At 33.0% G+C, this 14,773-nt stretch overlaps 1 protein-coding gene across 1 annotated transcript; it reads right to left on the reverse strand.

Annotated features, from left to right (window-relative positions):
- Positions 1 to 9,051: 9,051 nt before the first annotated feature.
- On the reverse strand, positions 9,052 to 14,378 carry LOC140890090 (uncharacterized). The gene is made up of 6 exons (XM_073297846.1): positions 14,115 to 14,378; positions 10,942 to 11,072; positions 10,588 to 10,825; positions 10,390 to 10,470; positions 9,930 to 10,034; positions 9,052 to 9,792 (listed from the first exon to the last, which is right to left on the reverse strand). The coding sequence occupies exons 1-6, from the start codon at positions 14,376 to 14,378 to the stop codon at positions 9,052 to 9,054; spliced, it is 1,560 nt and encodes a 519-aa protein (XP_073153947.1).
- Positions 14,379 to 14,773: the final 395 nt, after the last annotated feature.

Below are 14,773 nucleotides of genomic sequence, written 5' to 3' on the forward strand. Positions count from 1 at the left end.
AACAATAAAGAAGACATGTGAGGAGAATAAATCCAAAAAAAAAAGTCAAGCATGTGACTTCTCCACTAGTAAAAGATATCATCAGGCATGTGAATCTCCCACTAGCAAAAGATGCAATCAATAATGACATAAAGAATTCAAGACAGCTGTAAGATTCCCTGAAATTTCTCGGTGAAACGAGTAGAACTTCAGCAATAAATACAGGCTTTTGAGAAAGCTGAAGACATCGATCATTCCCTTCAGTTTTCTTTCAAATAAAATCATTGTAATATTTCTCTTTCTACGTTTGTATTAATTTTCTGTAATTTCATGTATTTCAATAACAAGGCTACTATGAGTAGCTAAACTAGTTATCTTCTCATCTTCAAAGGAGGTTGATTTATGTAATAATATGTGGTCTGAATAAATTTTCGAAGCTCTTCTCTATCATGTTATTTTTATTTAAAAAATTAAGCTTTTACTATATGCCTTAAGGTAGGAAACGCAATAAGGCTGTGCTAGCTGCTGCTGAAGGAGTCTGTGTCAGGAACCATCAGTTGCGATCGTGTGGTTAGGTTGTGAGGAGCAACCTGTAAACCCGGTGGACATAACCCGACAACAATGTGGTCAAAAAGATAATTTGCTTTAATTTACTTACGGAAGCATGATGGGCTAAAGCTTATTATTAATAAATTGGGAAATAAAGGGCAGAATAAGTATTATTTAGTTTCAAGGACATGATCGAGACACTTTTTAATTAATAAGGGATATTTTTAGGATACGAAAAGCAAAAGGGATATAATTGGCTCGATAACAAAACTATAAGTATATATTTGAAAATAATCCCGAATTGAGTGAGTTGAATAAAAAAAATTTAATAAACTAAAAAGTAATTTTTTTTCTCATCCATTACTTCTTGATTTTCCATTTTACCAAATGATATGAATTCATACATATGGGATAGAAACGTGTATTCAAAGAACTCGCAAACTTGAGTTTTATTAGCAATAATGATTTTGTATTTATTTTGTGTTGGTTGATAGTACATATTATTTTCAGCAACCATTACTTCTTTAATAACAAATAAATGTTCCTCTTTAAGACCATCTCTAAGCCAAATGTCCGTATTTCATTATGTATTTCAAAAATCTCTTCATATATATATATATATATGAAATAAATAATTGTGTGTCTTTTTTTATTTTTTGTTATGTGCTCTTTTTATATGTTCTTGTGTGCGTTTTTTTTATTCTTATCTCAAGTTAAATAATTTGATATCTTTGTAATAAAATATATAATGTATGTTTTTTTTTTCACGATCTTGTTCATTATTTGCCTTAGATTTTATCAAATATTACAATTACAATAAATAGGAAAAAAACCAGGAAGATAGAACACTTAAAATCAATTAAAATTGGACAAAAAAAACCACTTAAATTTATACGGACTGGAAATAACAAACAAAAATTTTAAAATGACCAAAGATTTTTTTCCTTTTAAAAAGGTTAAAATAACAATTTTAGAGAATGCTATTTTAGTAATTAATGACATCGTCTAAAAACAGGTTTTTTCACGGTTTACCGTGAGATCCAATAATTTTTTGGCATTTAAAGTGTTTGAGGATAGTATCTATTTCTATCGTAACACGCCATAAAAATTGGCGTGATAAAATGAAGTAACGCTATCTCTGAAAGCGTGAACTGACATGAAAAAAAAATATTTGATTCAAGTCTCGCCATCTTAGGTGGCGTGACTAGATTTTTTTTAATAATTAAAATAAATAAAGTAAGGCGCTTTCTTTGTACGAGTGATCGGTCAAAGCCTGCAATTCAAAGTCATAATAAACAAATAAATTAGAAATTAAGTAAAATTTGTTTCATGATCATGAAACAACCACTACAACAACAAAAATAATACTATTCGATTTTAATTCGTTAATTATTTATTTATTTAATAATAATCATATATTTAACATTAATATTATGGATTCTCTTATTTATTTATATAATAATAATAATAACGAAGAAATAAATATAATATAAATTTGATACTAAATAAAATAATAATAATAATAATAATATATTATTATTATTATTATTATTATTATTATTATTATTATAAAAGTAGTAATAATTTTCTTACTATTTTAGTAAAAAAATAATATAATTAAAATTAATCTCATTAACTAGATCATTAGTGATTAAGAAATATTAAGAATCATAATAAAATACTAATTCGAAAAATAAGAATAATTATATAATGAAATGATAATAATAATAATAATCTTACTATTTCGGAAAAAAATTAATGTTTAATACTTATCACATTTATTAGATTATTTGTTCCATGTAGTAAAAAAATGAAAATAATAATCATAATCATAATAATAAAATTCGGTATTCATTCAGATAATAATAATAATAATAATAATAATAATAATAATAATAATAATAATAATGTTATGTTTAATATTAATCTCGTCACACTAAAAAAATTTGGCAGTTACGACGATTATTTCATCAGAAAAAGCGTCGCAAATTTCAATTTATCATGCTTTTTGAAAGAATTTCAAAAATCTTTGTCGAGACACATTGCGACCGTTTTTTAAAAACCGTCAGAATATTCCGACATTTTTAAAAAACCTTAGCAACAACTTAAATATTATTTTTGATCAATTACATTATTTGTTCCATACTAATAAGGTTAATACTACCAAAAAACAATATATTAAGTATAATAATATATTTTATGGTACCCAAATAAAATATGTCAACATTAAAAACAACAAATATAATAATGACAATATGGTCAAAATATAAATATAAATAAATATGTATAATTACAGGATAATACATTTTATTTAATAATAATAATAATAATAATATTTGATCATGAATTTTGAAAGATAATATATACTTCACTTATGTTAAATACACTTTATTTTTTCGTGTTATACCTTAACTAAAATTTTATTATATTAGAGTAAGATATTATAACAAAATTGTTGTCTAATGATTAAATAAATAATTTTTTATGCACTATTTGTTTTAAAAAATAAAAAATATATATGATAATGGTTAGATAATAAAAAGAGTAATAAAAAATATATTTACTAATACTAATAATTATTATTTTAATTCTAATAATGCAACAAAAAAATGAAATTTTCACATACTACTTGTATAAAATAACAATAATAATATATTTGATAATGTTTTTTTAAATACTACTTTCAATACAAAAAAAAATAATAATGCAAATTAATTAAAATTTTATGAAATAATATTGTATTAAATTAAATAAGGTAACAATAATTAAAAAATATAATAATTACTCTTCAAAAAAAATAATTAGAACAAAAAATTTGATAATACACAAATAAAATATATAAACAAAAACAACTTCACCAAAAATAATAATAACAATAAATTTGATAATATCGGTAATATATTTAATAATTAAATCATAAAGAATGACACTATTAAATTTGATAATATTGGTAATAATTAACAATTATTATTATTATACATAGAAAAACGTGACTTATTTTTATTTTTAATAAAAATTAAAGTCACGCCATCTAAGATGGCTTGACTTAAAAATATATTTTTTGTCCCGCCTACTTATAAAGCGTGTCTTCATTATTATCACGCCTTTATCCTGACGTGTTACGGTAGAAACAGAATGCTTGTACCACCACATTAAATTGGAAAAAAAATATGGGTTCTACGATAAACAGTAAAAAAAACCCTCTAAAAACCTTCTCTATTGCTACTGTGGTTCTTCGTATTTAAAGAACGACTTAAGCATCTTCCATGGAGCTATTGTAATCATTCATTTTGGAGAATGATTGGAGTTGGTCTAAGGGAATCTGTAATTAGAGCCGTCAATTTGCGTTAGGTCCGCCAAATCGGTCCATCCTGCTACACAATTTAAATGGGTTGGGTTGAATTTTTTTTCAATCCAACTAAAAGAGGGCCTAGGCGGGTCAACCTGCGGCGGGCTTGAAGAAATTTTTAAAATTTTTTACTTTATGATGATATATGTATTTTTTTAACGAAAGTTGTAAATTTTTTTTTTTGTATTAGTTACTTTATATAAAATTTACACGTGTGAAATCAATAATTAAAAATTTTATTAATATATTTCTATTAATATTTATTTATGAAATAGAATTTATAATAATTATAATGATTTTATTTATTTATTATTATTTGTATGAGTAAACCCGTAGGCCGCACCGTCTAACCCGCAACCCACATTGGGTTGAGTTGGGTTGAGGATTTTCAGCCCGTTGAGATGGTGGGCCGGCCCATCATCGACCCGCCAAACGGTGGGTTATGGTTGGCCGGTTCGTCCTATCATGAGTTGACCCGTTTAACAGCTCTATCTTCAACTAAATTATCCATTTTCTTATTCTCTATTCTCGAGAATAGAGTTTTAATATTTCATATTTTCCAAAATTTTAAATTCTCTATTCTTTCATTTTTTGGTTACGATCTTATTTAATTATTATTTTCATTAGTTTTTTTCTTCCAAATTATTCAATTACAATAAATAAATAAGAAAACTTGAAATAAATTAAAAAATATTAAAAAACCATTAAAATTAATATAAAATTGAAATAAACAACCATGTATATGAAATAGACAAAAAAAAAGAAAAGAAAAGAAAAAACAGTAAAGTCATTTTGTAATTTCGGAGAATGAAATTATCTTAACTATTGTCATTCTTCAGATTGAGTATCCAAATTTTGAGAATCACTGTAACATGCTTTAAAATAGAGATACAATATAAAGAAGGGTTGTAGCATTTTTTTTTTCTCTAATTTGTAGAACATCTCGAAAACAGGAGAACCACTGGAGATGTCTTACCAATATAAAATTCTTAAAAACTGTTTTCTTGATAACCCATAAATGCGTGAGAATATGACAAATTATATAGAAAGTTTAGATGAATATATTTTATTTTATTTTTTTTGTGACATGAGAACCTGCGGTCGCTATCTTCAGTGCGCACTGGGTAAACCCTCGAACTAATGCAATAGATGAATATATTTTATTTAGTTCTTTAAGAAGTAAATTGATTAAACACTTAACCCATCGATTGAGGAACACACTGACACACATACTTAAAAGATTACAATTTTTTTTCTTAGATGTAGGTTCATGCGATGAACCAAACGGAGTTTCAGGACACAATTTATTGTGTTTTTTTTTCCCAAGCCGCCTGTTGTGGCGGGGATTTGGCGGACCTCTACCTATTTATTAAAAAAAATGAAATAAAAGAGAGAAGACTAGGCCAAGACTTCTCGAGAAATTACACGCACAACAAATTACACCAATTTCAAAGAAACTCTAACATTGATACAACATCCCAGTCCTGTCCAGTCTGCATATTCCTTTATTGTTGGTGGAATGTCATGATTGCACTGAATAGGGTGTCATTCTTCAAATTATCGGTTGACATTTGTGGTGTGAAATTTAAAATGAATTTGCTATGATATTTTTATTACTGGTTATATATAAATATATATGTATATATAATTTTGATCACGCACATTCTAGTGTGCAGGATTTTTGTGACTGACCACTAAAATTCACTAGTATTTTTAGTAATTTCTAAAAAAACAAAACAACAAATTACTAAAACACACTAGTGAGTTTTAGTGATCGCTTATGAAAATCTTATGTTGGGTTGAGAAATACAAGCAATCTTGATTTAATAAAAACAAAACTTGTTATTGTGTTTCTAACATATTTACTCTATTGTGAAGTTGTTAAATCAAGATGTAAGCTGAAATGAAGAATTTAGCCAAACTGAATTTCTGGCGTTCTTTAGTGTTTTGATGATGTCTCACGGCTCAGTGAAAAAAGCGACTAGCCTTTATGATGACTGCATAGAAGACTCAATTTGAAACATATCATATTTCATGTCAATTGGGATAAAACGTATGTTATCTAGATCAAACTGGCAACTCAATACCAAACTGAACTGGACCAGTCGAGCTTAAAACAGAATCAGTCTACCTTGAGCAGTTCTGTATTTTGGCCATATCTTACAGCTCGGTTATCCAAATGAAATGATTCAGTATGATTTATGAAGATACGACAATTCTCTACAAATCATATTTACAAACCAAAGTCTGAATTGGATCATAAGAAGCTGATAATTGGCATTGAAGTCTCTTGTTTGGAACTGAAATTCTGCAGAGCAGAGTTTATGTCACAGTATGGTATTTCAAGCATTCTCTCTCATATAAACTCTAAATGGAGTGATTATTGATTCCATGAAAGCTAAGAGAAAGGATTACAATCTTCATGTTTATCACTTTGCCCAGAAATTGACGAATCAAGAGATATAACACTCGCTTCAACCACATTAACTCGACTGTTTTGTTCTCGATTGTTTTGAAACAGGTCTGGTATTTCAAGCATAACTCTCTCATATGAAATCCAAATGGAGTGCTTATTGATGCATTGGAAATCTAAGACGAAGGGCTATAACTTTCAAGTTTATCACTTTGCTCAAATATCAATGGATCATGCCAAACTGCATCCTGTTGTGCAATTGCTTTGCTTGCCAAACTGCTACAGTACCCGTTTCGCACCAATTTCAGTTTAGTTCCAATAGTACATAAAGCCTCCAACGGCTATATTTTTGTGCCTAACGACTATGTCACTCTTGGAGCCTATAAATACAACATCTTGAAGATCAAATACAAGCTTTTGAAGGGGATTCAAAGCATGGACACCCTACTTGAAGAAATTAGCTAGAATGAGAGCAAACCCAATGTGTGAGGATACATTTGAGAGATAAATACACTGTAAAAATATTAAATCCTCATACACAATCACTCACCCATATACAAGAGAGATGAGCTTCAAATATTAGTTGAGTGAGTCTTAACACAAAGATGTTAACAATGGTGTTTGTAGTTTTGGCATAAGAGACGTTAAACATTATGCAGATTGTGAGGTTGAGGCCTACAATCGAGTGGCTAGGAGTTCTTGTTTAGGTAGTGGATAAGTCCTAAACTAGATTGGGTTTGTCCAAATGGGTTGTATAAATCAAAGTCTTCCAGTGGATCCTTCTGAGCAGGAAGAAGGGGTGACATAGAAGTTTTGTCTCCGAAAATTCATAAACAAATTTGTGTCTATTTTTTTATTGCTTTTACTTCTTATTGCTATTGTTTTTAAGATGCATTGTTGAAACATTTTATTTGTTCTTCATATACCAAAATGTTGCACACAAAGTGATTGATAAAATATTTGAACCAAACTATTTTTATTATTTCAACTTGCATCGTCTTCAAATGATTTACAAAATGTTTAATCGGTTTCTACGAAGGATTATTTTGAGTGTCTTCTGCTTGGTTTGAAAACCAAACTCGATTTAATTTATCGGTGCTCAATATTTCTAGAACCGAGCTATTGTAGCTCCAAAATATTTTTAAATGTGTGTATTCACCCCCTCTACATACCTTAACCGATCCTATCATCCTACACACTAAGTGCGCGTGATCAAAATTATACATATATATATATATACATATACATATATATATATATACATATACATATACATAACAACCATCCTTTTAAAAGTTACAATTAAATTTTGTTTAATCAAGAAAAGACATTTAAAAGATTTTTAGTTAATATGAAAATTAAAATTTTAAATTTTTACATGACCTTCGTTTAGTAAATTTCAAATTCAATCTGTTATTAATATCTTACTATAATAGAGACTATTTAATTAACTAACTTTTAATTAATTGGTGAAGTTTGAGATAAAATTACGATTATATCCTACCTTAATCAAAACCAAAACCAAAATTATTACGCAAATTAGTCATTTTATATGACCTTATATTTTTTCTTAGCCATTTGTTGTTTTCGTATTTACCAAAATAACATTAACTTTGTGACATTTGGTGTTTTGTTTTTTTATTTACAAAAATTTCATTTAACTGTAAATAAATGTATTTGTTCTATTTTAGTGACTATTTATTTATGAAAACACTATTTTTTTGTAATTTTTTAAATTTTATAATTATTTTTTCTTTTTTTCTTTTTTTATTTATAAAAAACATGAATTTTAAAAACACGCAATGCGTGCATGAGAATACTAATTTATCATTTATGTTGTGTGGTAATATTGCATTTTAAAAATTGCGACGGATATGCAGAAACCAATTTGTTTATTTACGAAGAGGACATTTGAAAGGTTCGTTTTGTTCATCTCAAAATTTAAATTATAAATTTGGAATCTTTAAATTTTCAGATTGCACACAGTTGATTGTAATTTAAAATTTATATTAGTCATTAATATCTATTATCTAGGTTTTGCTTAATTTAGTGAATTTTTTTCAATGTAACTCTAATTTATGATTTTTTGTTTTTTAAGGTAAAAACTTGTGATTTTATCACTTATAATTGTCCATTACAAGCCTAACGAGCCACGAAAAAAACTCACCATTCATTCATACAAAAGATGATTGGGAGTTAGAAGCAAAAAAAACTATGTGATGCGCTAGAGAGTTCGTTGAGCGATAGACATGAATAAAGTCTGAGATAGCAGGTAGTTGCATCCTCATCTTAATCTCTGTGGCACAAACTCCTGGATAGCCTAGATCCTCCTGTGTAAATGTAACACTTGCACAGCTAGTAAGGAGTCCATAGCAACCTGTACATCCTCAGAATTTCTCTCATACACAAGTTTAAACCCTTCCAGAATAGCTAACAGCTCACCATGGACCACGAATATTGGTTGATTAATCTGTTTACCAAACACAAATAAGAGTCTGCCTTGTCGGTCTCGTAACACCCCTCCAATGCTATACCAGTTCAAATTCTCATTTACACAAGCATCAGTATTGAGCTTCAACATGCTCTTCGCTGGAGGTTCCCAACTCGTTTCACGATGTTCTATCGAATCCACCTCGTGAACAGTTATCCCCTTTCTATCCATGCAAAAATCAGCAAGTAAAGAAGCACCCCAAGATATTGAAATCGGCATAAGTTTTCCTCCCTCTCAATGGAGGTATTTTCGTCTTTCCTTCCAAATTTCCTAGCCATGCATGACGAAGTTTTCGAAGACTAATTTATTCAACTGGTCTTGCAATCTCAAGCACAAGTCGATCACATTCTCTTCCTTGGCGACCTTCAACAAGTTTGCAAAAGGGGTATTCTTCCAAAGATGTTTTATAGCAGCACAATGGAATAGAGAGTGGCAAGTTGAGTCATAAGGGAAGGAACATAGAGAGCATGAACTTCCGACTGGTACATGATGCCGACCCAAATTAAGATTAGTCGGGATGCAGTCATGAGTTGCGCTCCACCAAAATAATCTCACTTTCGGTGGCAATGAGAGGCTCCAAAGGAAGGACCACCACCTCTTAAGGAGATAGGCAAACTGGTTCACCGAGTGTTCGAACAACCCCCTCTGTAGTCGGCACCTATCACGCAAGGAGTACCATACTTTACTGTCAAAACTCCAAAACCGAGAGTCTACGGAACCCATGGAGTGAAGTGGTATTTTTGAAATCTCCCCAGCAACATGTGCATTGATACTGGTTGTTATTAATTCCTCATCCCAAGCTCCATCTATGATCAATGAGCTTACTTTTGGATCTCTCGTCCACTGTACCACACCATTCCCCATCTTCAAGTGCAAGCTTGGTATCCACTTATCCTCAAAAATTTTGATTGATTTCCCATCTCCTACTCGCCACATTAATCCCTTTTTCAGAAGCTCTCTACTCCACATAAGTGACCTCCAAATATAAGACGGATTATGCCCGAGTTTTGCCTTCAGTATGTCCTCATGTTTAAAGTATCTGCCCTTAAGTATCCTACAGAAAAGAGATTCGGGAGACTGGAGTAGGCACCAGAGTTGTTTGGCAAGGAGGGCTCGATTAAATTCGGACATTCGACGAAAGCCGAGACCTCCTCAAATCTTAGGCTGACAGAGAAAATCCCAACACTGCCAGTGTAGTTTTCGTCTACCATTCTCCACTCCCCACCAGAAGTTCGCACATTCCTTTTCAATATCTTCGCAGATCATGTAAGGAGTTTTAAAGTAAGACATGACATATGTCGGTATTTCTTGGAGGACAGACTTGATTAGGACTTATTTTCCCCCTGTCGAGAACAATCTATGACCCCATCCTTGAATACTTATGACCACTCTCTTTGTCAAGTACTTGAACTGAAGTCTCTTTTTCTTTACAGACACAGTAAGAAGTCCCAAGTACAGATCATGTATTTGGACCATCGAAATTGTCAGGGTTGATTTGATCGTCTTAATAACCTATTGTTTAGTGTTGGGGCTGAATGAGATAGCCAATTTTTCAAAATTAATACTCTGCCCAGATGCTCGTTCGTACAGAGACAGACATTCACGTACTCTAGTACCATCATCAATAGACGCTCGAAAAAATACCAGCCTATCATCTAGAAAGAATAAGTGAGAAACTAAAGGGCAGCCCTGCACTTCATAATAGTTAATGAGTGATGATAATATATGGGAACACAGTACAAAAAGATATGGTGAGAGCGGATCCCCCTGTCGTAACCCTCTGGTATGTATAAGTGGGCCAATAACCTCTTGATTTACTCGGAATGAATAAGAGACGGACATAACACATTTCATAATCTTTTTGACCCAGTTTTCTTTGAACCCAAGATGCCTCAACAGAGCAAAGAGAAACTCCCATTCAATTCGGTCATATGCTTTGCTCACATCGAGCTTCAGAGCTGCATACCCAGTCTTGCCCGCTTTTCTATTCCGTATCCAATGTAGAACTTCAAATCCCACCATAATATTGTCTGTGATGAGCCGGCTTGGGATGAAAGCAATTTTAAAGCCGTCAATAATACCTGATAGGATATAGGCCTGAAACGACTAGTTAAAGCTCTCGACACAATTTTATAGCATACATTACATAGGCTTATCGACCTGAACTCTTTCATGAGCATCGCATCTTTCACTTTTGGGATCAGGGTGACCAATGTCTTGCTCCATGGTTTTGGCGATTCTCCATCATTTAGTACCCGCAGGGCAGCTTTGGTGACCTCACTACTGACCACCTTCCAGAATTTTTGGTAGAAAAATGTTTAGAACCCATATGGTTTCGAGGACTTATCTGGATGCATGTCAAATAGTGTTCGACGAATCTCTTGCTTTGTGAATGGGGCGCAGAGCCGCTGGTTCATATAAGGGGTGATCAGCGGTTCCACCACATTGAGAATGGGTACCATATTTGTTGCAGAAGGTTGAGAAGACTTTAGACATGAAATAATCCAATACAATATCATTCATACCTCTGCTATATGTGCACCAATTTCCATGACAAAAAACCAAAGCATGTATAGAGTTTCGCTCTTTTCGCTGAGTAGCACGAGCATGGAAATATTTAGAGTTCCAGTCACCCTCTCTCAGCCAGGTAACTCTGATCCACCGCCTCCAGTATAGTTCTTCCTTCGAAGCAAGCGTTTCAATCTCCTCTCCAAGCTCTCGGATACGGTTGGAGGAATTTTTCCCCTCGTACTAGTTTTCATAGAATTCAGTTGTTCTTTTATTTTTTTATTCTTCTGGGTGTGCTATGCAGTTTACTATCCGCCCATTTTTTAATTTTTGTGCGACATGAGTCTATACTAGGGGTGTAAATGAACCGAATCAAGACGAATAATGATAAAAATTTAAGTCTCGAATTTGGCTTGAATTAAGTATATTCGAGTTCGACCTCAATTTGAAACTCGAAAATTTCAAATATTTTGGTTCAAGAGTTCGAGTTCGGCTCGAAATATTCGAACCTATTCGTGAACTATTCGAACTATTGCTCGAATATCATGGTTCAAAAAGCTCAAAATGTCCGAAAAGATTCTAAATGTATATATATTTATTATATCATTATATTATATTAATAAAATATTAAGGCTCGCGAACTATTAACAAACTATCAAACAAAATAATTTTGGCTCGAGCTCGGTTTAAAAAAAAGTTCGAACTATTGCTCGAATATTCGTGAAATATTTGAACTATTGCTCGAATATTATTGTTTGAAAAGCTCGAAATGTCCGAAAAAGTTCGAAATGTCATGTATATATATTTATTATATCATTATATTATATTAATAAAATATTAAGGCTCGCGAACTATTCAAAAACTATCGAACAAAATAATTTTGGCTCGAGCTCGGCTCGAAAAAAAGATCGAACATGTTCAAATTTGCCTCAAGTTCGATAAGTTTGAATACAAATCAAATATTTATTGAGCCGGATCGAAAAGCTCGCAAATTGGCTCGATTCGTTTACACCCCTAGTCTATGTGAGCCAACAGATCCATCTTATTCTCCAGTGTACCCCAGACTTTCTTAATCACTTCATTACAATCTTCTTCAAGCAGCCTTGATTTCTCGAATCAAAACAAGCTAGTTTTTCTGCTAGCCAAGCAGTAGCTCTGGGTTGGGTTTGTGCGCAGATCGAGGCAAATAGGCCTATGATCGAAATGATAAAACTCAAGGGATGATACCCCGTCTGTTGGGTAGAGGAGTCTCCATCCCAAATTTCCCACATGTCTGTCCAACCTCTCAAAGATGATGTTGTTTGAGGTTCTCTTGTTTACCCACGTAAAGATATCTCCCATGCAGTGGAGATCCTGAACTTTGCACACCTCTAGTACCTCTCGGAATGCTTGCATCTGGGAAGGGGCACTTGTATTACCACCAAGTTTTTCAATTTCAAAACAAATCTCGTTGAAGTCACCTCCAAGAAGCCAAGACAACCCTCAGAATTTTGTTTGGCGTCTCATCAAGTCCCAGGAGAATCGCCGCAAAGATGCCTCCGGTTGTCCATAAAATCATGTGAATCTCCATTCCAGGTCTGATTCTCGAACAATACAATCAATATGTACAGTAGAGTATGATTTAATGGATACACATATTGGATCCCTCCATAATAAAGCAAAACCACCACTTTTACCCCGACAATCTACCATAAAACATCCCGAGAATCTAGTTTACTCTTCCACCATCTGCTATTAGTCTCTCTCATCCTTGTTTCACTCAAGAATAAGAGAGAGGGACACTTTTCGTTGTTCATTGGCCCCAGTTCTCAGAATGCTTGTTGGTTCCCAATCCCCTGAGCATTCCATGCAATAATACTCATGGTGATGCAACCATCGCCGCTAAACCAGCAACTTCAAGACCTGCCATGCCTTCTTTGGCCTGTTTCTTGGTTGGGCTAATGTGTTATTGGGACATAATATCATCTGCAAACTGTAACGGTCTCTTTGTACCAGAGTAATGGTATGTGTCCATTCCATCTGCTATAACCTTCCCCTTATCTCGTGCCTTTATTTTCCACTGCTTGGCCCCTGACTCCTTCCTATTCTCGACTGGAGATTCCACTCATTCCTCACCCATCGGCAACATCCAACCTCTGTACATAAATTCTATGGGGCTGGTTACTGTTCAAATTGGTGGGAGGCCGTTGTGCTGGGGTAGATTTTTTCAGCAGCCGCAACTAAAGGCTTCAATGTAGCCTTCTCAAGTAAAGCCCCGTGAAGTTTGGTCTATGGCCCGGCGACTCATAGTTAGTAGCTCAATTCTCATAGGGCGCCATTTGTAGTTTTGATTTCATGTGATCAGCTGTCTCATTCAAAGAGGGGTCATCTCCACGCGACGGCCCCGATTATGGATTATTCATATTGTTCTTCCTCTCCCATCCAATATGTGAGGCAGCCCTAAAATTCTTCCCCTTGTCGACGGTTGTATTGTCGCAATCATGAAAAGAGTGGCCTACCCGTCCACACGCATAGCAAAAATCGGGTAAGCGTTCATAAAGTAGAAGAATATATATCCTAATCTTCCCCAGCAGCCTTTATCCGGATAAAATTATTCAACGGTTTAGTGATATTGATCCTAATCCGTATCCTCGCGAAACAACCCAAGAGCACCCTATGGTCGCCCATATCCAATTCCAAAACAATTCCCGTTTGTTGCCCTAATTTTAATAGGGTTTCTTCATGCATGCAAGCCAACGGTATGTTGTGATATTGTATCCAAATATTCATCTCATATTCGAAATCCATTGTTCTAGGGTTTTTCCATCCCGACGTTCATTGAACACCAAAAGATTTCTGGAGAAATTCCATGGTCCATCTGCAAGTGCCCTCGCACGATCCTTTTGCGAGGAGAACTCAAATACAAACATATGTTGAATGAATGTCACTCTGTTTATTGCCTTTGGAAAGAAAAATTTTGCTACAAGACAATTCGAAAGACTGTCAATTTCGATACTAATATCGTTCTCATCTAACTGCACAACATCCTCTGCCCCGCCACTGGACAACTTCATCTTCTCGACCAATCTTGTTATTTCCTCCAGATCCATTACACACACGCTCCACTGCCAGCGTTCAAACCACAAGGTGATTGAGCAGAACCAATCCTGCAATATGCAGGTGTCCAGCCCTTTTAGGATTCGCAAAACCCTAGGAGAGAAAGGTCGCAAACCCTAAGAAAACCTAGTTTTTTATCTTTCTAGTAAAACAAAGCTCCTTATCTATTATTTTTTTAAAAAATTTCTAACAATATTTGCAGAAATCGGGATGTTGGAATTGTACCATGTTTTCAGTTTATGTCTACAATTATTTAATGACTAATCCTATTTTATCAAAGATTATGCTACTTCCTATTTTTAGTAATGACATTTAGGTGATATTGTTATTATTAACTTACTTTTCTCCTTTTATATATAGATGGAAGATATATTTATTACATAAATAA

The sequence above is a fragment of the Henckelia pumila genome, chromosome 3 (assembly GCF_033568475.1).
Source record: "Henckelia pumila isolate YLH828 chromosome 3, ASM3356847v2, whole genome shotgun sequence".
Classification (NCBI taxonomy): domain Eukaryota; kingdom Viridiplantae; phylum Streptophyta; class Magnoliopsida; order Lamiales; family Gesneriaceae; genus Henckelia; species Henckelia pumila.